Below are 25,972 nucleotides of genomic sequence, written 5' to 3' on the forward strand. Positions count from 1 at the left end.
GGTGACAGCAAACAGGTCATAACAGTTGTGAAGACCAAAGCAATGAGCAGGTGGACTGCAATAATTTACTGAGCACTTATGTACTGGACAGGGTTTAATTTAATCATTGATGAAGCTTTGAAAAGGAAGGGGTATTATTTGTCCCTATATGCACATGAATAAAGTCAGACTCAGAAGAGGAAAGTCACTGTCTCAAGGTCATTCAGCAAATAGGTGGCAGAAAAGCAATACAATTTCAGCTCTCGCTCACACTAAAGCTGCCAACATTATACCATTAAGTTATACACTGCTCTAAGTGGCTAAATCACTTTTCTGATACCAATCCCAATTCAAAATGCAAGAGCCAGCTCAATGTGAGTTCTTATCATCTTCAAATGAAGACACACACATAAATGAAGACAGACACTAAATGAACTCCCTGGCCCTGTGCTAGGCCCTTGCACACAACTGCCCTCACTGGACACAGAGATCGATGAAATATTAGTGCAACACGGTGGGCAGATAGCTCAGTATAGGCGAGTTCACAGTATATAGGAGAGCTCCTCAGCTGGCACACCAGACCCTGTGGGCTCACCCAAGTCTTCAGAAACACCTGCAAGACAACGCCCAGCCCACTACTGCGCCTCGGCCAAGGAGACTGTTTTAAAAGTGTTTGTGGCCTCTTAACCAGATGATTGCTTTTACAAAACGCTTCCACCAGCATCGTGGGAGAGTTCCTGGCTGAAAGGGGACCTCACAGAGGGAAGAGTTCGGTGCCAGTCTGCCTGTGGAAATGTTAGCAGAAGCATCTGCTGGTTGGTCCCCAGTGGCCAAAAGGCAAACATTTGTTTTGCTGAAACAAAACACTTCCATTTGAAAACGTTCGCTGTTGAAACCATCATCTGATACGAAGCTTCCTTCCACTCCAGTGGCTGGAACTGCGGCCGCCTGTCTCCAGCCGTATTACCCTTCTGAGGCAGCTGCAAGCTCCTGTGCTACTGACAGATGCTCAGATTTTACAACCATGTTCTCTCTCCAAATCTGGGGGATAAAAACCTTTCGACTCTACTCACCTGCATAAATGACTGCTCTTTACAGAGAATTTCAAAGAGAGAATCTTTACAATATAGTAAGTGACTGCAAAATATTTAAAGAATGAGTGGAACAATTTCTTTCCTGTGACATTTGATGGGGGAGAAACTTCTGTTCTGCTGTGCTTCTTTGTAATAATGCCACACTGATTTATGTCACTATTCAAATTGTCTCAGGCTAATAAGCGCCCCTAAATGGCTCTTCATTAAGCCCTTTAAAATAAACTCCAGGCCACTAAGTAAATTCAGGGAGAAGCCAAATTAAGTAAGTATGGAGAAAACCCTATCAGTAGAAGTAATGTCAGGGTAGTTCTATACTCACACCACTGGGGTATCACCCAGCATTGTGCACAAAAGCACGAATCTACGAAAACACTGACAACCATGCTCAACACTGAGCCTACAGCTGACTTTTGAAGCCAGAGTAACATAATTTACAATTACTTGATATTTTCACAAGAACTTGAAATCTAGAAACTCTTCATCTGTCATTACTCTGGCTCATTTAAATCATTGACTTTCCACCAGGTTTTTAATATTTGATGATTCAAAAGCCAACCCTTGGAAAAGGGATTTCAATTTACCCCTTCACCAATTTTGTTTCTTGCCATTTAGAAAACCCCTCATTTTCTTCTATTTTTCTACCTCCCAAATGGTCTAAAACAATTTTTTTTAAAAAAAGAGAGTAGTACATGTCCTTAGTACAAGTCAAGTTTTCCTATAATTGCTACATGCATATTAGTAATTATATCAGAACTAGAGGCCCAGTGCACGGATTCATGCACCGGTGGGACTCCTCAGTCTGGTCTGCACCCTCTGGCAACCTGGGACCCCTCGGGGGATGTCGGACTGCCAGTTTGATCAGGCCGAAACTGGCAGTCCGACATCCCCCGAGGGATGTAGTAGTACGTGAAGCGGCAGGTGTCCAGGGAGGAGCCCAAGCCCAGGCTAGGTGCCGCATCACTCCCGCTCATCCTGGCCCTGCTGTGCCTGCCCCACCACCACTCCGGGACTACCACCACTGCTGGGTAGCACTGCCGCAGAGGCGGGAGAGGCTCACACATGAGCCTGGTGTCTGGTGCCCGTTGGATCAGCTGAGCGGTGCTTCCGCTGTGGGAGTGCACTGACCACCAGGGGGCAGCTCCTGTGTTGAGTGTCTGCCCCTTGGTGGTCAGTGCACATCATAGTGACCGGTCGACTGGTCGTTCAGTCCCTTAGGCTTTTATATATAGAGATAGAATGGGGGGAAAAAGCACTATGTTCGATGTCATAGGATATATACAAAATACATTGTCATACTTCTGGCAAATAAAATAGACAATGAAATGATCATGATAAGCTACTGAAAATTGGTGTAGCAATTCCCAGCACATCCTGAACGGAAGTTGGCAAAGACTCATCTCTGCTTCTCACTCACCTCACATCTCCTCCTCAGCTCATTCTCCTTGCTCTGACTTGCCTGTAACAACTGCTCGGTTCGGCAGGCATTCTGCTTAAATTCTTCCAATTTGTTTTCTAGCTGGTTCTTTACTGATGTGACCTACAAAGAGAAAATAAGGTCAAGGTTCAGTTTCCTGCTCTTTATTTCCTTAATGTTAATTTCTTCTCCAAGAAGAAGAAAGTCACCGAATAAAAGAATTGATCCATCCATGTTGGCCAAGACCCTCACTCTGAGAGACTGAGGAGCTCTGAGCAGAGTGACATCAGGTTAACAGACTCACTCTGGCCGCTGGTTGTGGACAGACTGAGGAAGAAGTGTGGGGCACGGAGACAGTTAGGAGTCTGGAACAGTAATCCAGGAGGGAGACGATGTCGTCTTAGACCAGCACCGGAAATGGTAAAAGTAGTCATATTCGATATAAACTACAGACAGACTTTGTAAAGTCAGGTTTCTTCTAAGCAGAGAGGTAAGTAGTACATGGAGGATTTCTGGGGTGGCTGATAACATTCTATCCCAACACAGATAATGCTTATAAGAGAGCACGCCTGATAATGACTTATCAAAATTTTATTCTATATAGATTTTGTGTTTTAACACAAAAAGTTTAAATGCACTCTATGATGCACACACACATACACATACAATTATGCACAGAAATATACATATGCACACACATATACACTGATATATACAAGTACACGCGTGTGTACATGTAAATAAATAAAAGTAGAGTTGGCAGAGTTTTAATGGATGACACTGAGGTGAGAGAGAAAAGGAAGACCTGAAGATAACAGGAAGCTTTAGACCTGAGCAATGTGAATATCAGAATTGATATTTACTGGGATGAGGTATTTACTGGAGTTCCATTATTAACAAGTAAGATGTGTTAGAAATGCGAGTGGCAATGTCAGATACAAACCCATGAGTCTCAAGTTCAGAACAGATGTCCAGGCCGGAGATATAAATATGGGAGCCTTCACCACACAGATGAAACGCAAAGCCACAATACTGGACATCATTTTTGAAGTGAGTGTTAAGTAAGTAAACAGATTGTAATTTTCAGTGCTTTGTCAATTTGAGGGCATAAATTACTTGGGACGGGAACCCAGTGACATGACTAAGAAACAGAATATCAGAGCTCTTAGACTTTCAGATCTAAGAACCCCTCCTCATTCACTGTCCTCTTCTCTAAATGAGAGAATCCAGACCCAGACAGGGTCCGTTTGCTCTCCTGTTTGAAAAGGAAAGCGAGGATAGAGCATTTTTTCCTTCCAAGTAGCCTATGTCAGCTGCGGCACAGAAATACCAGGTACGAGGAAAAGGAGAGGAAGGAGCGCCTACTTTGTCCAGCTCAGCCTGCAGGATGTTGTGAGCATTCTTGGCCTGCTGCAGCTCCTGCGTGAGTTTGGCTTTCATCTGAGTGCACTCTTGGTCCAGTGTGTGGAAGGAGCGCTGTTGACGGCACAGCTCCTGAAAAGCAAAAGACACACGCGTCACACTGCTGATGGTTCCCAGGCAGATACCAGGGTGACACAGACACCCCACAAGAAATGCCAGACACAACAGGGAGCCTAGAGGACCATCCACTTGATGATGAACATAATCAGCCAGAGCACTGGTCCTGGTATTCAAATCCAGGTCTCCGAGGTCCCGGGAAGGAGCCAGTTGACCACATGGGAGCTAGCCTGTGTCCACCTCTTCCCCACTCTTAAATCAATCATCAGGGGCAAAAAGAGAGGAGAGCTGAGCAATCAAAGGCACTCAAAAATGGGGTTTAAAATTTGAAATGCCACACACCCCTTATAATTAAGGACACAAAGTATATGTCACCAATGAACTTGGATAACCAGGTAAAGATACTAGAGTAACATTTGCAAGTCACTTTTTTATATGTATGTGTGCTTGTGTGTTTTTTTGTGTTTTTTTTTTTTGGGGGGAGGGGTTTCCCTATCACCTCACTACTGCACGAGGATTGCCAGCTTTGGCATTACTCATATTCTGGGCTGGGGACAATGCTTAATCTAAGGGACTGTCTCGAATTACAGGGTGTTTACCAGCAGGCCTGGCCCCTAGCCACTAAATGCTGGTAGTGAACTCCAAATCCCCCACCCCAGTTGTGACAATAAAAAATGTCGCTAGATATTGCTAAATATCCCCTGGGAAGGGGAAAATAATCACCCCTGGTTGAAAACCACCGTTCTATACTATAAAATCCATGATCTTAATCACCCCGTTCACTCAGAACTAGCAAAGCACCTGGTATCTTATCTGGTCAATAAATAATAGACACAATATTTAAATACTTGTTTTATCGGGGGATCACTGTGTAAGTTTTACAAATGTCTTACCACTATGCTGTACACCTGAAACTAACAGAATACTAAACGTCAACTGAAATGAAAACATTAAATTAGCCCTAGCTGGTTTGGCTCAGTGGATAGTGTTGGCCTGTGGACTAAAGAGTCCCAGGTTCGGTTCCGGTCAAGGGCACATGCCCGGGGTTTCGGGCTTGATCCCCAGTAGGGGGCATGCAGGAGGCAGCCAATCAATGATTCTCTTTCATCCTCAGTAGGGGGCATGCAGGAGGCAACAATCAATGATTGTCTCTCATCATTGATGTTTCTCTCTCTCCCTCTTCCTACCTCTCTGAAATCAATAAAAATGTATATTTTTTAAAAAATTAAATTTAAAAAAAATTTAAATACACAATTGGTTATAATTTCCCCAGGAGGCAGAATTACTTCCTTCTGGGTATATCATGCCTGCTGTATACAGTAGTTCTGGTGAGAAAAACAATAAAGGGATAAACAGTTTAACGAATGTATGAGGCGGTGTCTGACCAAGGTGAGCTCCAGTCTGCAGTCACTCCTATTGGAAGTCTGCAGACAGACTCTCCATCTGTATGACACACACACTTCCCGGCTAACTCGCCTCACATTGGCAGCTGTACTTACAAAAGGGCATCCTCAGCTATAACCTGCCTGCCAAAGCCTTTGCCCACTTCATCAGCTACTGTTCTAATGTATTTGCCAACCCACAAGCTTTACAAACAGCCAGAGATTGTAATTCAATTTCTTTCACAATGGAGAGTGTTTGAAAGAAGAAATATGACCCTTTCCTACTCAGAATAATAATCTCAAACTAATCGGAAAATATGGATAAAAAAGAACATTCTAACTACTGAGTTCCTTCTCTGATCAAAAACTGACTGAAAAGACTGAAGGAAAATACAGTGACCTCTCCCCCCCCACCCCCCCAGAGCATTTCCCTAGTAGAACACCCAAACAATGACAAATGGCTCTTTTCTAATGAGTGAACTGTGACATCCTGATAAACTCCTAATGAATCTATTTACCTTACCTCTTGAAACTCCTTCTCTTTTTCTTTGAGTTTCTGTTCCAGAGAACATCTGGCACTTTCTGCATTTTGTCGCTGACAACTCAAATCTTCAGTCAATTTTTTCAGTTTTTGTTCCAATGCAGTACACTAACAACAAATAAAAATGTGCAATACAAAACGATTCAAGGAAAGAATATTTTGAACTTTAAAAAAATTAGTACCAAGTTCTGGTTCAAGTTTAACATTATGCTTTGACATTTATATTTCATAAAAAGTTGGGTTTCAAACTATTAGCCATATACCAAAAGCACTATAATTATTTTAGAACAGATAAAATTTGTTTGGGAAATAGTAGCAAGGATGTAAAGCCTTAGACCATTTAATACTTCTCATTTACACTATGACCTACGAACCAGGAGGTCACGGTTCCATTCCTGGTCAGAGCACATGCCCAGCTGTAGACTTGATCCCCAGTGTGGGGCATGCAGGAGGCACCCATCAATGATTCTCTCTCATCATTCTATCCCTTTCCCTTCTTCTCTGAAATCAATGAAAATATATTTTTAAAAAATTAATACATTGCCTTGGACCTTAAGACACCTTTGTCATTATCCTAACTGTTCTTGAATATTTTAATCCCCAAGAAAAAGTATTATAGAAATTATTTATAATATGAATTTAATACTTATTGCAAACCTACTATATGTCAAGCACCGTGCCAGATACTGGAGATACAGGAGTAAATAATTCAGATAAAAATCATTGCCCACATGGTCCAAAATGTTGATGGTTGACAATCATGGGAAAACCCCCCACACTTGGCAGGCATTGTAGAGGACTGAACCCTTGGCGCCCTCTGCTGGCCCTCCTTCAATCTGCAACTCATTCCATTAAAGTTTCTCAGAAGCAGTAATTTTTTATTACTAGAAGCAATACCTTAGAAAAGAGCTTTCAGGAGATATTTGTATTTTATGTAAAAATTTTTAAATGGCATTCTCATGCACAATCCATGTAAGAGTAGCTTACCACTAGATGTCATGAATGTTCCATAATATTCTAAAATAGTGTCCAGAGCTCAAGTCCATGAAAATATGCAGCACATGAAACTAGCACTCACCGCTCTGGGCCTGTGTTTCATCTCTAAAATGTGGGTGCTCAACTCCGGGTTTGCTGTGAGCCCCAACACTTTGTTTCTATATGATTTCAACAGCTTTATATGCCACACGGTTCACAAAAACTTGGAAAAGAAGCATACCAGAAACAGCACACGTTCACTAAAACTAAAGAACATGGTATTGAACTTGGTTAATTAGCTCCATTTTATTTAATAGGTAATTCTAAGGTTAGATTCAGGGGAGAGCATAAACAATGCATAATTTGATTTCAGCAACATATCTGACAAGGTTATATTGTCCTTAGAGGCAAGGCGGAGAGAGGTAGACTAAATTTTCAGTCAGGTGGATTTTAGCTCACGGGAAAATGGAATCCAGGAAACACGGAACAAACAAGTCTTAACCTGGAGGGACGACTAATAGAAAGAAAGCCAGAGCTGTGTTCTCAGCACTCAGCACTGTCCAGTCAAATATTTCAATCATGACCTGGTAGAAGACACTATATCAGATGTGTCAGATGGAACAAGGATTCAGTGATCTTATTACACGAAAATCAACAGCACATAATGTGAAAGGGTAAGTGTAATTCTTACATATGTGAAGGCCTGAGCTGGCAGAAATGCAACTGAAAATGAGCTTAATTGACAAAGAACTCCATATAACAAAAATCATTACGAATATTAATATAACTCACATGTGCCAAGTACTATGCTAAAGCCTTTATGAAAATTACTTCAATAAGAACAACAATCCTATGACACAGGCATTTTTAACACCATTTTATTGATTAGACAACTGAGGCTCAGAAGTTAATTAAATAGCTCCAAAAGCAATACAATTGAGATGTCGCAGGGCCAGAACTCAAATCCAAGTCTTTCTAACTTAAAAAACCAACTCAAGACTGCACAAAGAGAACACATATAAGGATCAAAGCAGGCTATGGTCCCATTGACCCTCCACTTTACCTTCATAGATCTAATCAATATTTATCAACAATTTCTGTGTGCCAGGTCCTGCAGTCGGAGAATATCTAAAAATGAACCTGGACTACCACTTCCAAGACGACAGAACAGATGTACACTTCCTTATTTTTCCCTTCAAGAACAACTAAAAACCCTGTTTAGTAAAACAGACATAAGAATGCTCTAGCCTTGACTGGTTTGGCTCAGTGGATAGAGCGTCGGCCTGCGGACTGAAGGGTCCCAGGTTCGATTCCTTGGTTGCGGGCACATCCCCAGTAGGTGGTGTGCAGGAGGCAGGTGATAGATGTTTCTCTCTCATCGATGTTTCTAACTCTCCCTCTCCCTTCCTCTCTGTAAAAACATTAATAAAATATATTTAAAAAAAGAAAAAGAAAAAAAAGAATGCTCTAAAAGGAGAGAAGACTGATTGATTGGGGCCCTTGGGACCCAAGGGAAAAACATGTTGGTGCTGAGAGAAAATAACTTCAGTCAACCCAGAATCTTATACCCTGAGGCTGTATTTTCTAGGAATGAAGAGGAAACCAAGACATCCTCAGAGAAAGGCAGAGCCAACAACCCATAGCCAACAGACCAACATTAAAAAAATTGTTTTAAAAAGTTGTCTAAACAAAAAGGAAATGATGAAAGGACATGTGAAAGGAACCAGAAAAGAAGAGGAAGGGAAGCAACAATATTGGTATATATAAAAGGCTCCCCTTCTCTTTAGTTTTCTAAGTTATTTGACAGTTGAAGGGAAAAACAAATTTTTTTTGTTAATCCTCACCCAATAATTTTTTGTTGTTGTTGGAGAGTGGACGGGAATGGGGCAAGACAGAGAGAGAAACATCCCTATGACAGAAACATCCTTGTGACCAGGCCAGGGATGGAGCCTACAAACAAGGTATGTGCCCTTGACCGGAATCTAACCCGAGACCCTTCATTCAGTCTGACTGCCGGCACTCTATCCACTGAACCAAACCAGCTAGGGCTGAAGCAAAAATTACAACACTGTCAGATATGGTTCTAAATATATGTAGAGAAAACACTTAAAATTACATAAAAGTGGGGCGAGATAAAAGGATGAAAAGAGGAGCATGTCAAGAGTATTCCAAGAGGCGAGTATGCGAAGCAGAAAGACACTGGGCCCAGATAAAGATTACGTCCAGGAGACATCAAATAAGGCCGGTGGTTCTAGGAGATAATCCATTTTTCTCTACACTCGTCCCCATACACCACACTACCTGTGACTTCTATATTAAGGATACATCCATTAGGATGAAGCTCCACAGGACAATGATTTTTGTCTAATTTCTCACTGCTCCATCCCCAAGTCTACAACAATGGCTGACATAGGTAGGCAGTCTATAAATACTTGTCAAATGAGTGAGTGAATGAATAATAGAAAAAACAGAAGACTAGAGAGATAGGTTGGAGCCAAAGCAACAAATTCCCCCCACACACCACCACAAAAAAAAAAAAAAAAAAGCAACCCTCAAATAACAGGCCTTAATTGGAGCTTTAGGAGTAAATGGATACTGGATCCCAAGAGTAGTTCAATTACATTCTATCATAATTCCTAAATGTCATTCAAAGCTCCATTTCTTTAAGTCTCTTATATGGGCCAGGAACTGTGACAGGTATTGTGTATACATAATCTTATTCTTATTCTTCACCCTCTGAGATGTAAGAGAGAAGTGACTAGCTCAAGTCCCTCAGCTGGGAAAACAGGCAATCCAGAACTGAGCCCTGATATACCCAACTCTAAAAGAACTTACTAGTTCAAGGGCATTGATATTGCCTGGAATTTATTAATAAGGTTCATTTTATCATTTATTTCATAATTTAAGTGTAAAGTGCGCTTCCCAAATAATTGCACAAAAAGTGGAAATTTTTCAGTAACTCATGAGCAGTCACGTACCTTTGCGGAGGCTTGGTCGTACTGTGCGGTCGTTCTCACTAGTTCATCCCTACTTTTATTCAAAACTTTCTCCTTTTCATTTAATTCCACCTTTGCTTTCTCCAGCTGGAGCTGTAGTTCTTGCCATTTATTCACTTGGCCTTTCATTTCCTTTTCTTGTCCTTGTAGACGTAGTTCCAACTCACCAATCTTGCCCCTTAGCTCTTAAATCACAAACAAAACCCATACTTCAATTAACATATACTTTTCACAAAAAACTTACAACTCAATTCAGAATTTATCATTTATGTCACTCTGCTCTGAAGTCTTTGGTGAGATAAACAAAAGTCAATTCACATTAAACACAGAAGCTACTTTCATTGGATTTAATCTCAATGGTTAGTCTCTATTATTATTTATATTAAATAACCTATAGAAAGCAGGAGAAACAAATTTTCTTCTTACTAGAGAAACTTGGAGAAGAAAATGCTTTTCTAAAATCATAAATATTACCTGATCAAGGCTGCAAAAAGTGCATCACATATAACACCCTTACTTAAATTACCACCTGGTTTTACACACTGGCAGACTAATATGTGTTCTGTGCCCATATCAATGCAAATAAGTGATAAACAGTGAAAAATTCACCCTCCCATATCCTGGGGTAGCTTTACCTCCACTAAAAATCAAGACAGTGTGAGCCTCCTATACTGCCAAAATTAACAATAATTTTTTCTCATTTTCCCCCCACATACACACTATTGGTTCCAATGGCACTGGCAGTGTGACAGCTCTCACCAGTGAACACTGACGGTGATTTTCAATATATCATAGCCCTGGAAATTATTGTAGTCTGCAGAGAAGATTCCAAAACACCACCTGGTACCCTTGGCTGTCAGCTGCAGAATGGTGCAGCAGCCAAGGTTACAGGTTTGCTCCCATATGGACAAGCTGGCAGCACAGAGCAAAGCTGTTCTGCAGACACATGCCACACCTCTGGCCCAAACTGGCCAGAACACAGGCTGTTCCATGGGGCACAAAAGGCGCCAGATGAGAAGCGTGGGGAGTGTCGACTGCAACCAACCTACTCACCCAGCTTCTGGAAAGACAATCAAAGCCATTCATCCTACTTCTGAAGGCTTCAGGGGCCCAGCTTTTTAGTACAAATCAATATACACTCCAAAACTGGGATATCTTTTCTCATTATCGAAAAGATAGTATTTAACATCATCAGACTGGGATGCTCACCACTGATGTGTCTAACGAAACACATGAGCACTTTCTCAGACCAACAATGTCTGGAATCACCTCTAAAATTATCTCAGGAAAATTTAAACTTAATTTACCTTGATTCTGGGCTTTTAACTGATCCAAAAGATGAGAATTGCTAGAATTATCACAGAAGCTGCTGTTAGCATCTCTTTTCCCCGCTTGCAAAGTTGATCTACTTGGAGTCACCTCTTGTTCCCCAGAGAAGTGAGATGCAGAGAAATCTCTCCTACTCGGGGTTTGTAGAGCATTAGAAGAAAGACGACTTGGGGTCTTTTCTTGTTGCCATGAGAACACAGATGACGAGGCCTGGTGTCGGGCAATGTCCCGGTGATTCATGGTGTTTTGTGGAATAGCCTGGCTTGCTTTCTATTAAGATAGAAACTCTTTAGAGCCCTTTAGAAATCAATATTCAAGACTACTTATTTTCAAATAGAACGTAAAGTCATGCCAAGAGGTTAGCATCTCCATTGGGTACTAAGGAAGAACGTTCATCAAGTCAAGGGAACCATTAAGCTCCAATACCCAGTGAGATTTCTAATGGTCAGACCAGCACTGAAGGGTTAAGCCAGTGCTATTTCACATGAGCTCAGTTTTTGTATTTAGCTTACATCCCTCAAATACTCCATTAAACACATGAGTATTCACTGCAATTTTGAATTCTGAAATTTGATTATTTTTTCCCCCTGTCCTTGGTCATACCCGCTCTCCCTACCCCCCACAGTAGCTTTACACAAAGAGAACAAAAATTAACCTAAAAAACTTTCAAGAATCTCACTTTCCCGAAAATGTCCTGTAAGATATTTTATGTTATATAATAGTCATCTATGGATTTTCCTAATGCTTTGGATTTTTTGGTTCTTCTTTCAGACTCCACTCTGACATGGCTGTAGATGCTACACTTCATTTTTTTATAGCAAGTGCTTTTCTTGCCACAGCGAGAGGTTTAATGTTTATGGAGACTCCCACTCCTCCATAGAATAGCTGGGAATCAGGGGCAGAATTGATAACAATGACTAAACTGGATAATGAAGCATATATTTTTAGGATAAACCATAGAATTATTAATAATTATTCATCTTCATAAGCAATGCTGTTGTCACAAATGAAAATTCTGGTGACTCCAAAACAAGGGTTAAAGGCACAAAAAGAATTAAAATTGTTAAGTCTCTATTAAGAACTTTTGATCCTCAATATTTAATGTATCTACTTATAAATCTGTCATTCAACTATCTGCAAAACTGTGGTATCTTATCAAGTTCTTAGGTTTAGCAGAAATATAATACACTATTAAGTGCCAAAATGTACTTTTTAAAGAAATAATATCACATGAGCAAAAATGGTGAAGGAAAATTCTAGATACCAGATATTTTAGAGTAAGTACCTAAACTAGAAGGAAGGGTTTCTAAAATATGCTTTTTATTTTATTTTGTTGACGTTAAACAAATCTCTCTATCCACCTCTCTGCTCATAAGCCATTTCCTCCAGGTGACAACGCCAGTGTCGGAAGAACTGGTCCTACCCTCTCCAAACATGATTCTTATCATTAGACCTTAATAGGGAAATAAACATACTGTATTGCTAGTTTCTATGGCATTCGGTGAACATTTAACATTTAGAGATAATGCAATCTCCCACTCTATTTTACTCACTCCTTATCTATTTTTAAATTAAGAAATGTCATAACCAGTGAGGCAGGAACTTATTTTCTTGGTGTAAGAAAAATGTACCAGCTCTACGCAAAGCAGATTTTTCTAACCTTGTTCTAGCCTGTACCAAAGTACTTTCTTGACTGCATACTCTGTTATAAGGCTCATACTTGACTTACTTTTGCCTGCCAGGCTTTCACTTCTGCCTCTAACCTTTTTCGTTCTTCAACTTCTTTATTATATTTTTCTTTTAGATCTTCATACTTGGAACCTAAACACACACAAGGAGATAACAGTTTTATTTTGATCATTGATTCCGTGAAGGAATTCTCAGATCAATAATGAATGCAATAGATAGCTGAAAAATGACTACCTTAGTATACCAAAAAGAACAGTTCAGTTCGGGCAACAGATACTGATCAAATTACTCAAGTATCAAAATCCATGGAAACACAGGTGCTTTGAATATTCTGAAACTGAATTACTTTTGAAACACACCATAGAAGGATAAAGTGAAAAGTGTAAGCCAGTCAACAAGTCTGCTACCTGAATGTGTTTCTGCAGAAATTTACAAGAACGTGGCAATAGTGGACATTGAAGTCATTACGTTCCCTGAAAATGGGAGCTTCCTTTAAAGCTTCCCTATTAATTAGTGCTAACAATTTGGTGGAATTCCTATTTAGTAAAAGAAATTTTAAGCCCTGGCCAGTGGGGCTCAGTTGGGTTGGAGCACTGTCTTGCACACTGAAAGGTGGCAGGTTCAATTCCCTTTCAGGGCACGTACCTGGGTTGTGGGTTTGATCCCTGGTCAGGGCATATGGGAGGCAACTGATGTTTCTCTCTCTCACATCAATGTTTCTCTCTCTCAAATAAATAAAAGGCATATCCTCAGGTGACGAAAAAAAAAATGTTTAAGTAAAAAGCATAAAGACTTATTAATCTAATGTCTCAATATAGTTCAACAGATAAACAAATGTATATGTTATAGCACGTAGTTGCATTTTTTTAATGCCCAGATAGAAATTTAATTCAAAATTGAATTAACTCATTTCTTAGGCAGAACTGAAATCTCAATAAGAGAACTATTTATTGGAAGGGAAAAATTCCTTACCGCTATAATACTGGCTTGGCGTTAGTGGAGTTGTGAACATTTTTTGTGGTGTATTGCATGGATTCAGAGAGGCATCTGCAGACTGTGCAGCTTGCTGGCTTCTTTCAAGTTCAGATTTACACCTGTTAGAAAAGGACCCAAGAGGATGCCAAATCAGAGCGAAAGCTACAGAAAGCCAACACCATACATTCCCAGAGCAATAACCTGACAAAATACACCCTAAGAATTCTAACCTCTTCATTTACCCAACAGACATTTAATTAACCTGGCTATGTGACAGACACACAAACTCAGACTAGTTAGGGAACAGAAATATAAACCAATAAATACAATGTCATAAAGGCTATAATGAAGATCTGTAATATCCACTATATAGTACAAGCAAGAAGTGGGAGGCTGGGGATATATTCCAATAAAATTTTATATTTGAAGTCTAGGGATATAAAGAACCCACAACTTCAGAAACAGAAAACTGGTAACCCTGAAGCATGGGCTGAAATCACAAAACTGGATGGTATATGTTATCAAGGCATGACAAAAGCATAGTAGATGTGACATATGTACCATGTGCTTTATGACATTTTTAAAACAGATGTAAGAATCAAGTTAAGTCGAAACCGGTTTGGCTCAGTGGATAGAGAGTCGGCCTGCAGACTAAAAGGTCCCAGGTTCAATTCCAGTCAAGGGCATGTACCTTGGTTGTGGGCACGTCCCCAGTAGGGGTTGTGCAAGAGGCAGCTGATCGATGTTTCTCTATCATTGATGTTTCTCTCTATCCCTCTCTCTTCCTCTCTGTAAAAAATCAATAAAATATATTTAAAAAAAAAAGAATCAAGTTAACATAATGCATAAATATGTGACTGAAAACAAAGAAATGGGGAAAGTAAGCTATATATTGTATATATGTACAAAATCTCCTACCACTTCAGTTCTGAGCAACTTTCAGAATCAAGCAACCTAAGTGAAAAGAGGATTCGATTCTCGCAAGTCTCTAATGTCTCTGATTTCAGCTTAACAGAGAAATATAATGAACATCCTATTAGGATGGCTAGCGATGTGCACCATTCTTTTTGCCATGGGCGCATTCCTCAAAGCAGAGGGTGAAGAAAGTGCCTCGGTGCCCTAGCTCCCCCAGCCTCCACTTCAACCTGGGAAGAAGCAATGTAAGAGCTGGAAATGACTGCTCAGCAAATCAGATCTCAGATTCGAACTCTCAGTAGGTAGAACAGTACTGTTCAAACAGAAATGTTCCATTCACATAAAAAAAAAAAAAAAGGAACAAGAAATAAGTAAATTTCATCTCAATATTTAACTCAATGTTTTCTAGACTGTCATTTCAACTTGTAATCAATAAATTGTTAATAAGGTATTTTATATTTTTTTACTAAATCTTCAGAACCTGGAGTACATCTCAGTTTTCACTAACCACATTTTAAGAGTTAAAGAGCCACATGTAGCAGTGGCTACCATATTGGACAGTGGAGCTGTATCTACAGACCACCTAATGTGTTACAAGGTTGGTAATAATTCCAGAATTTTTAAAAACCTTGAAAAATCAGTGTTACTTTTTCCTCTCAAATTCACATCTTACCCCCTTTTCCCTATCCTTTCATTAAAGAACAAAAAGTTTATTTTAAATATTAAATAAAAGTATACCCTATTATTTTTATAAACCTGTTTCTCCTTTTTCCTAGGGAGAGAACAAAAACCACCACCACCACCACCACCACCAAAAGCCCTCAATGAGGATGTTTCCTATTAAGTTTAACTACACAAGATTGCCAATAGTCAACAGTTTTTGATCCACATTTCAAACTTAACATGTTTTGAGATGTTCCTGAAACATCTGTGGATATTGATGGAGAAATTAAGTTCCTGCCCTGCACTTGAAGGTTACCAGTGAGAATTTAAACACTGTCCTCAATAGTTCTTGTAGTCTAGTTTTTATACTCTTAACAGTTTCTAGATTATAGAAAACTATACTCTTAATAGTTGTTATAGTCCAGCCAGCATGGCTCAGTGGTTGAGCATCGACCTATGAACCAGGAGGTCAAGGTTCAATTCCCAGTCAGTGCACTGTTTGGGTTGCACACTAGGCTTAATCCCCAATAGGGGGTGTGCAGAAGACGACCGATCAATGATTCTCTCGCATCATTGTTTCTCTCTCCCTCTCCCTTCCTCTTTGAAATCAATAAAAATATATTTTTTTAAATGAAGCAAGCAACCATTTTTTTTTAATATATTTTATTGATTTTTTACAGAGAGGAAGGGAGAGGGATAGAGAGTTAGAAACATCGATGAGAGAGAAACATCGATCAGCTGCCTCCTGCACACCCCCTACTGGGGATGTGCCCGCAACCAAGGTACATGCCCCCGACCGGAATCGAACCCGGGACCCTTCAGTCCGCAGGCTGACGCTCTATCCACTGAGCCAAACCGGTTTCGGCGAAGCAAGCAACCATTTAATGAATTTAAATAGTACTGAGCTATGCAATGATAGGACTGAAGTATATAAGAATCAATTTTCCTTAGATCATGGTTTTTTTCCACTGGGAAAAATAATTGCATCACTGAAGGAAAGAGAAATGCATCTGATAAATACACACAGACATCCATATAAATACCATTAAAAAATTACCTTTTAAGTTCCTGTTCCAGTTTCTCTATTTGTTTCTTGCTTGAACTCAGCTGTCCCTCTTGGAAATTCATTTGTGACTCCTTGACTTGAAGTTCGTGAGAAATCTTCTGCTTAGCCTTCTCCAGGTTTTCACAGATTTCCATCAGGCTTTGATTCTCCCTTTTCAGGTTTGTGCCCTCTGTTTTTTCATTCTCAACCTAACGGGGATTATTTAAAAGGAAAGAGGTCTCTTACTTCGTGAACTTGCTGGGTATGATTTGTAAATCTGAGCTTAACACTGACGACTCATTTTCTGAGACAGGGTTGCAATAATCCAGTGGCAATGCTCGATGAATGCAGATATTTAAAAGACCTCCCTTTAAAGCCTCTAGAGAGAAAAGTTCTACAAAGTCATGCATTACATTACCTTTGGTCAGGGCTACATGTACCCCTCCTAGAAAAGCTTTCGTACGCTTTCAAGAATTAAAACAACAAAAACAAGCCCTATACATCTTCCTTAGCAACTCATTTTCAAAACTGACTGCTAAAATCCATTATTGTACGAAACTGGAAAATTATCCCACTGGCAAAAACATTTTAGAAGCAGTAACTGTATCACCACTTTGCTGGTTAGTGAAGAGATAAGAAAGAGGAGCTGTTTAAGTTTTCATTTACTAGCCCTGAAGAGACAGGTCTGGGAATATCAAGTTGAAAAGCCCACTCTCAAAAAGTGGTTGCTATTTGGACCACAAAGTATTCTGTCCTGTCCCCCCTAGATACAAGCAGGTAAGCAGAAATGAGGACAGAGGATGGAGAAAAACGAGGTAAATGAAATTAAAATGAGTCTAAAAAGGACAGGGGTCATTACCACCTAAAGATATAGCAAAATCATTTTGCTCTAAACCAAACAGGCCAAGATGAAACAATGCATCCACAGAATGAGTGCCGGGCTGTAAACACCAGCGTGTCAGGGGTACCTTCTGCTTTTGTTTCTGCAGCGCAGCCTCCAGGGTTTCCAGCTGAAACTGCCTCTGCTGCCTCTCTTTCTTCAGCTTGTCCAGCTGTCCTTCGAGCTCCTGGATTTTCTGAAGAGCTCTTGTGGGCAGGCCTTCTTTCCATTCTTCCAAAGCCCAGCTCATGTTGACTCCTTTCTTTGTTATTCAAACATCTGTAAGTGAACTGAAGAGAAGAACCAGGCTGCTGGTCTAACTATAGATAGGAAAAGGACACTTCAAGTCTCAGAGATTAATGAGTCTGCGGAACCACTCCCAAGAATCAAGTTTGAAAACTTCTCACTGCAAAAGATACAAAGCATAACATCTGTCTTCCCCGTCCTCTGAAGGTGATCACCAATAAACCTGATGTGTGAAGCACGTAGTATGCTTGTTTGGCATCCCCCTGGCTTTCTGTTTTTATTCCTCCTTTTTGACTTCTTAGATTGCTACCTGCTTTCTACTACTGTTTGTTTCCATTATACAAAATATGAATATTTTGCCATAATGTTTTGGGTGAAGTGGGTTCTATAAGCAAATAAAATACATAAGTTATTCTGTAAATGCTCTCCCCCCCCCCCCCTTCATGCGATCAATTCCCACTGCCTCTTTGACCCTCTTCCCCTGGGAGATCCACAACCTGGTCATAGTTTCTCGTGACAAAGGTACCTCCCTCACCTTCCCCGTTCTCATTTGTTGAATTAATGTTATGAGTGGCAAAGCTATGACTACATGTTAGTACTAGAACCACTGCAAAATGCAGTCAAGTCATGCTGCAGACAGACCTTGACCAGGAAACAGTGACCTTGGGAATGTCATTTAACTTGCTCTGTGCCGTGGTTTTTCTCCTTTGCAAAATGGGGATAATCATGATGGCAACTTCTATAGCCTCAGAACACTTTCTCATTTCCGTATTTCAGCTTATGGTACCAAAAGGGAAGTGGCCTACCTCCTTCTCAGCCAAATCTTAGGACATTTAAATCAGCTGGGGAAAAAAGCATGGTAACTGTTCTTTATTCCTTAGCCTTTAGTACTTAAGTGAAAGAAAAAAAAACATTCATTTTACAGTTATTTTGGCAACAGGGTGAAAATTTTTTTTACTAACTGAAGCCCAAAACCATTTTAGTGTTTTATTTCAATCGACTGTATCAATGAAATTTTTTATCAGAAAAACTAATAAATAGTTGATGAAAGTACTAAGGATGATTTAAAAAAAAAATAGATTTTCGATTATTAAGAGAGAGAAGCAAAGGTCTGGGAAAACAATTCAGATATCACGCTTTTGGAAAGCGGTGTTTTCTCTGCCTGTTTAATTCTCTTGCTTCCAGAAGTCAGTTCTTTGAACGCAACATCTTAAACTCCCCTCCCATTTGCCCAAAAAAACTCCTGAAGGGAGTCTCAAGCCTCTCCACCAACAAAGAACAATTTACACTGTCCCAGCAGGGCGCTCGGTCCATTCCAAACCTAGCTTGCTCATTCAGGGATGGGGGGTACAGATCCCAGAGACACACACTGCGACTGACCTCAACAGTTCTGCCAGTCACTGAGACCATACCACCAAGACGCCACAGACATCGAAATATAAAAAAAGGAGCAATGCAGAAGGATGACAGAGGTGAGGTTATGAAATAAGCAAGGAAGGCTGGCAAGTCCGATGCTTTTCCAATTCAAAAATCTAAGGTACGGCGATAAAGAAGGGGTTAAAGCCGAAACCGGTTTGGCTCAGTGGATAGAGCGTTGGTCTGCGGACTGGAAGGTCCCAGGTTCGATTCCGGTCAAGGGCATGTACATTGGTTGCGGCACATCCCCCCGTGGTGGGTGTGCAGGAGGCAGCTGGTCGATGTCTCTTTCTCATCGATGTTTCTAGCTCTCTATCCCTCTCCCTTCCTCTCTGTGAAAAATCAATAAAATATATTTTAAAAAATAAAAAATAAAGAAGGGGTTAAAGCAACGACCAGACCCAGGCTCATTTTGATTAGAGCAGACTTCTTCTGATTAAGGCACCAAGAATCTGTATGGAGCCACGGGGGGAGTGGGGGGGTCTAAAAAAATATGTAAACCTTAAAAATAAGATGTAGGGGGCTTGGTGTAGAAAAGCCCTTGGAAGTCAAGGTTCCTGCAAAGAGGATTTACAGGACCATCGTCCCTTCCAGAAAATGCGCTCTCTCAGGTATATCTGCAGGACAACTCTTCCTGCCCGAGTCACCCAACCCCGAAAAGCGCCCGAGGAAGCCGACTTGTGACTCAGCACAGATCCCAGCACTGCAGGCCCGTTTTGTACGCCTTCTCCTTATCAGAATCCCCCATTTCCACCAAGAAACCCCACTTCCCGCCTCCAGTGCTGAGAGCGAGAATGGAAACACCTGCTCCTCCAGACCGCGCTCAAGGCCAGGGCCCACGCCGTCTATTTCTGGGTCCTCACAGCGGAGCAGAGCCAGGAGCACAAACGCGTCCACACAACGTGGAAGGCAACGGGGCCGTGCTCTCGCGACGAACCCTCGGCCCGCCGCCGCCCAGACCAAAACCCACGCTCGCCTCTCTCTCCCAGGCGACAAAGGACCCACGTCCCCCTATCAAATGGGAGCCCCTGGCTCCCGTTACAGGACATACACGCTGACCTCCAACTCCTTTACCCCACAGGCTCGGAAACGGGTCCCCCAAAGGGCGAGCTCATGACCGAGCGGGGTGTCGGGCCCCCAGCGCGAACACAGCTTTCCCGGGACCAGACTCTCCAGTCGGGTCAGGTGGGAGGGGGCGGTCCGCTGCACCTCCGGGGGCCCCGGGGGGGGCGCCATCCCACAGGCATCCCCTCCCCGTCCCCCCGCCCCCACGCCCGCCGCGTGGCCGGGACCCACGCAGGACGCTCACCTCACCAGCGGGGAAGGAAAAACATGCCCTCGCAGCGTCGGGTTCCGGCGCAGCCTCCGCGGCTCGGAGCCCAGACCCCAGTTCAAACGGCCCGCGGCCGCCACCCGTTTGCGACTCGCCCACTTCCGGTCTCGACCAACCTCGCTTCCCAAACCTATTGGTCGCTGGGAGCAGCGGTGGACCAATCCGCTTCCGCGCTTTCGGACTGCCCGCCTTTGATTGGCCATTTCGGATGGATTTAAAAATCAAGTCCCCCCCCCCCTTCCCCCACGTGAGGTACCGGCGCCGGAGTTCCAGTGCTTTTTTGTTGTTGGAAAAAGGGGGAGTGGCGGGGGGGAGGGAGGGGGGAAGCGGGAGGCGGGGCCCACGTGCTTTTGCTGGAGGAAGTTTTGAACCGCTTTTTCCGCAAAAGCCTGGGGACCCGGCCGCTGATTAGGCGGGTGTGGTCTATCACCTGCTGCCAGCGGGAGAGTGCTCTCTGGTGAAAACATTTAATACCGCACCTACTTTTCTACTTGTTTGTTAAATAGCATTCACTTGTTTACTAAATAGCAATGCTTGCCATGCATTCTTCATCCAGTGTCATTCTTAATCATTCTTTTAGGTAAGTCTTCTCATTTTATTTAAAAGGTAAGCGAGGCACACAAAAGCTATGTGATTTGAAATCCAACCCAGGACCTCTTAACCGCTGTCCTTTATTGATCATTGATCATATTCTTTAAAAAAAAAAAACACAAAAAAAACCCTCCCCCTCTGCTCTTCGTAGCTACCCCTCCCTTCCCCGCATTGATCATATTCTAAAGAGTGATTAGGGACACGTGTTAGCTGGGATTCCACAGGAGGGCATTGAAGCCAGAAGAATCTCCAAAAAGGTGTAATTTCTCCTTTTTATGAAGCCCACTGTTTTGTGTGTGTTTATGTATTTGTTTTATTTCCTTATTCAACTAAAAAGAAGCTCCTGAAGGCAGGAGCAAAACAATGAATTGTCCTTTTTTTTTTTTTAAATATACAGTATATATTTTATTGATTTCAGAGAGGAAGGGAGAGGGAGAGAGAGAAACATCAATGGTAAGAGAGAATAATTGATCAGCTGCTTCCTGAACGCCCCCTACTGGGGATCCAGTCCCCAACCCCAGCATGCATGCGCCCTTGACCAGAATCCAACCCGGGACCCTTTAATCCACAGGCTGACACTCTGTCCACTAAGCCAAACCAGCTAGGGTAGATTGTTAAATTAACACATCTCTGGTGTTATTATGCTCCTCAATAGAATCTAAATTTTGTGTAAACCTCTCTCTACCTTTCCTTAGACAGTTAGCACAACCTATATTGCCCCTATCCTTTCACTGAAATTCTACTTCAGAACCCAATTCAAATGCCACTTTCTTCATAAAACATTCCTATTCTCACCCACTCTCTTAGAAATAATTACTTCCTAGAAATATAATGCTTACACATTATATTTATTTCTATGTCTGGCTTCCCCACCAGACTCAAAAATTCCTATAGAGTAAAATCTGTTTCAGTTCATCCTTGTGTCTCTTGTAATTCCCTGTACTTCACACATACAGTCTAGTATCTGGTCATTCTGGGATTCTAACCAAATTCTGACTCCAACACCAATTACAAACCCATTGCTTCCCAGGTTATTATTCAACTACTAGTGACCTGGTGCATGGATTCGTGCACATTGAAAGAAAATTAATTAGAAGGTTGTCAGTGGGGTGGGACTGGGCGAGATGGGCCAGACACGCCCTGGAGCCAACCTCCTTCGGTTCCTCCCCTGCGTCTGCAGAGTGAGCGGGGTCCCTCCGGTAGGCCTGTCCCATGGCTGAAGGTGGAATTGCACGGCCCTCGAGGAATCGGGCTCTCTCCTCTCTGGTTTCAGGGTGTGTCACCCGAGAACTGCTGCTGCCAAGTCTCTGCAGCTCAGCAGCTCCTGCATTAAGTGTCTGCCCCCTGATGGTCAGTGCATGTCATAGCGACCAGTCAGACGGGCGGAGGGACACTTAGCATATTAGCCTTTTATATATATATATATAGATTTGTTAGCTGCCTAAAGAAAACAGAAATAGAAAGACATGTAATAGAGTGTTTTGAATGAGAAATTTACATTTGCTATTAGATGTGGCCAAGCCTTATGCTATGCTCTTCTGTAATAGTGAAGAAATACATTCACTTCTTGAACAATCATGTAATGGAAACTATTCTAGCAGCTTCTGTGATATTTCTACATTTTAATTTTTTTAATACTAGCAAAAGTTTATTTAGAAATTCACAGAGGTAGAAGTGAGCCAGCTGTTACAGAGGCAAAAGAAGGGCCCTTGGAGCTTAGGAGAGAGAAACAGAGAGACAGAGAGAGACCCAGCAAAGGTACTCACCTGCCTTGAGGAAAGACGAGGGGGAAAGTGTGGGTGTGCTTCAGAGAGGGTGCTCCTGGAAAAAGAATTGGGTGGGAAAAGGTGACAGCATGCTAAAGAGAGAGAGAGAGCCTGGCTGGCATGGCTCAGTGGTTGAGCGCAGACCTGTGAACCAGGAAGTTTCGGTTTGATTCCAGGTCAGGCCACATGCCCGGGCTTCGGGCTTGATTCACAGTAGGGGACATGCAGGAGTCAGCTGATCAATGATTCTCTCTCGTCACTGATGATTCTACTTCTCTCTTTCTCTCTGAAATCAATAAAAATATATATTTTAAACAATACAAAGACAAGTGGAGTAGGTTAAGCTGTGTTCTATAGCAAGGACTTTGATGCCATCCCCTTGGCCCACCTTGATGGCAGCCACAGCTGTGGTAGGTAGGTAGTTCTGGGTGGGCTCAAACTGTTTCCACCTCAAGTGCAAGCCATGGATCACTCCAGTCCCCTGCTCTAGAACTTTCTCCGAAACTAAGGCAGCCTGCTAAGCCAGTATACAAGAACAGCCAGGAATTTTGAGGGCAGTTAGAGCGTCCAGGGGCAATCCTCAATGAGTGGGGTCAGGAACTAGTGGATAAAGAAAGGCCTGTGTTGCATCTTTCACGTGGGCTATTCTGAGAGATCCCGGAAGAATCAGACCCCTGGCACCTACCGCAACAATTGTGAAACAGCACCCTACGCCTGGCTTTTCCTCCTTCCCTGTCACTCTCCCTTCTCCTCACTTTGCTTCCTGGAATCATCACCCAACTAAACTTCCATCTCCGTCCTTATCTCAGTCTCTGGTTATTAATAAATCATAACCCAAACTGCACATATGATTTATTATTTTCAGCGAGTGAAAAATCAGTCTTGGTCTCTCAAATGTATCAGAAGCTTCTATTATGTAGATGGGACCTCACCTACCTCATCTGTGATATTCGAAGTGTAATTATAATAGATTTGCCTGGTAGTGGATGGTTTTAGAACCAGGGGTTTCTGGTAGATAAGGGTTATGCTTGGTTTGTGCATATCTGGACTTCTTTTGACTGAAGTACCAGTGAACTTAACACATTCTTTGAAACAAGAATTTCAAAGTTTGATGTTAAGGAATTTTTGATAAGGAAAGAAAAGCTCAGGGTAGTAAATATTACATATTCAACACATTTGTATGATTTAAATAAAGTTGATTACAAAAACATATTCAACATTTTGGGTTTTTTTTATTTTATTGATTTTAGAAAGAGAGGAAGGGAGAGAGAGAGCGAGAAAGAGACATTGATGCACATACCCTGACCAGGGATCACACTGGAACCTGGATATGTGCCCTGACCAGGAATCGAACCAGAAACCCTTTGGTGAACTGGATGACACTCAACCAAATGAGCCAAGGCTATATGTTTTAAGCAAATTGATTACAAGCCATATGGACAAGACTCAGTGATGTGAACTAAAGCACGAGCAAAGGGATCTTGAACTTTTAAAAAGCTTTTTCTATTCCAACCACTAGGTGATTCCCTATGCCTTGAAAAATCTTTAAAAGTCACTGCAGCCCCACACCCTGACTCACTACATTCTCTTTCCTACCTCCCTCTGTCTCTCCCTCTTCCTTCAATGTATCTAATGTTCTTGTTTACTTTGTTTTAATATAACATTTGTTTGTTTAGAGTAGAGGAAAACCACAGAAAAAATAATGGCCCATAATCCATAATCCTACTGCTTATATAGTCTTTCTTATTAACAAAGTAATAACACATGCACATAATAAGAAATTCCAAACATTCAAGAAAGATATAAAAGATGAACTTGGGAAAGTAGAACAAGCATTGGATTCCCTCTAGACTGAAATCCTTATTAGCTGAGGTCAATGAGATTAAGCTATTTTCAAAAATTCACAGGCAAAAAAGAAAAAACAAAGCAAGTAAAGAAAACACCTTAGACAGATAAACCCTCATCATTCTGCAATTAATTGCCTTATAGAAATTCAAAACACATTCTAATGAGTCTTGAAACAGTAATTTTATGAATAAAGTGGAATTGTTTATATAATTTTAAATTTTCAGTAGCATTTCTTAGGGACAGAATGCTTACGTGGTGATTATTTCTGCCAAAGTGTTAAAAATCAATGTTTATCATATTTTCTATTCCTTTGTTGGAAACCTGATGCCCAAAGAAAGAAAGCGGCCGGTACAGGCCCAAAGTTCCAAAACGACGACAATATACATATAGTCAAAAGTCAATCTCTCAACCTGCTAGACAAGTTTGTTCAAGGAGATGACAGTTCAATTGGTCTCCAGCTCATTTTCAATAATAGTTTTGATCCAGGTGTTAGGTTCACCATGAAATAAAGTGCATGATTCTCCCAACCCCTATGATCAGGTGTTTGACTAATTGGAATGAAAAGTGAAGAAATTCCTTTAAACCAGGAATAAAATTTTAGTGTCCCTAAGAATATCATGAAAAGATTTTCTAAAATGCAAAAATTTAGGCTATACCCAGTTCTGATTTAAAGGTTTGGGGTGTAGCCCTGGCTGGTGTGACTCAGTTGATTGGGTGTCCTCCCTTGCACCAAAAGGTTGCTGGCTCAATCCCTGGTAGGGAGTATGCAGGAGGCAGCCAATTGATGTTTGTCTCTCCTTCTCCCTCTCTCTCTCTAAAATCAATAAAACCGTTAACGCTAAAAGGAAAAAGGTTTGGGGTGTAGTACAGAAATCCATTCATAGGTCTTTCTTTTGCTTCTGTAATTTGTTTCCTGAGCCCATTTCTTCTATGACTCACTTCTTCTACCTCTGTGACTTTCTAAATAAACTTTTGCTTGTTAAAAAAAAAAAAAAAAAAAGTTAATTTATGAAACATTCCTGTGGTCAATAGATAAGGTGAATATACTTCCTGGTTTACTTCTATTGTCCTGGTATCTGTCTGCTTTAATGTGTCCCAGAGTTGTTGTTACTGCTTTTAACAGAATATTATTATTAATAGGTGTATCAAAAATAATGCTAGATTGATTTGGTAGATCACTTTGTACTTCCACTTTCTACCATGGTGTTCTCTGGCAGTATGTGAGATAGCCTAAGCAAAGACATGTAACAAGTGGTTAAATCCAAACTATCAGTGATAACCCCTCCCACTTTTTCAAAACCTTTCTTGACACAGGAAACCAACTCCTCCACTTTAAGGATAGCACACAGGCCCAGCCGGAGTGGCTCAGCTGGTTGAGGTTTGTCCTGTGTACCAAAAGGTTGCCGGTTCGATTCC

The 25,972-nt window shown here is 41.4% G+C and overlaps 1 protein-coding gene across 1 annotated transcript in view; it reads right to left on the bottom strand.

Moving 5' to 3' along the window:
* Window positions 1-20,415, bottom strand: part of CENPF (centromere protein F) — a 49,262-nt gene extending 28,847 nt beyond the window's left edge. The window contains exons 1-10 of the mRNA XM_028152196.2: window positions 20,328-20,415; window positions 17,445-17,646; window positions 16,489-16,685; window positions 13,851-13,972; window positions 12,919-13,010; window positions 11,168-11,459; window positions 9,843-10,045; window positions 5,872-5,997; window positions 3,853-3,981; window positions 2,488-2,610 (exon numbers count right to left, since the gene is read on the bottom strand). Of these exons, the coding sequence (XP_028007997.2) occupies window positions 2,488-2,610; window positions 3,853-3,981; window positions 5,872-5,997; window positions 9,843-10,045; window positions 11,168-11,459; window positions 12,919-13,010; window positions 13,851-13,972; window positions 16,489-16,685; window positions 17,445-17,606 (1,446 nt within the window). The 5' untranslated portion in view covers window positions 17,607-17,646; window positions 20,328-20,415. The remainder of the gene's footprint in view (window positions 1-2,487; window positions 2,611-3,852; window positions 3,982-5,871; window positions 5,998-9,842; window positions 10,046-11,167; window positions 11,460-12,918; window positions 13,011-13,850; window positions 13,973-16,488; window positions 16,686-17,444; window positions 17,647-20,327) is intronic.
* Between the last annotated feature and the right edge of the window lie 5,557 nt (window positions 20,416-25,972).

The sequence above is a fragment of the Eptesicus fuscus genome, chromosome 22 (assembly GCF_027574615.1).
Source record: "Eptesicus fuscus isolate TK198812 chromosome 22, DD_ASM_mEF_20220401, whole genome shotgun sequence".
Taxonomy (NCBI): Eukaryota; Metazoa; Chordata; class Mammalia; order Chiroptera; family Vespertilionidae; genus Eptesicus; species Eptesicus fuscus.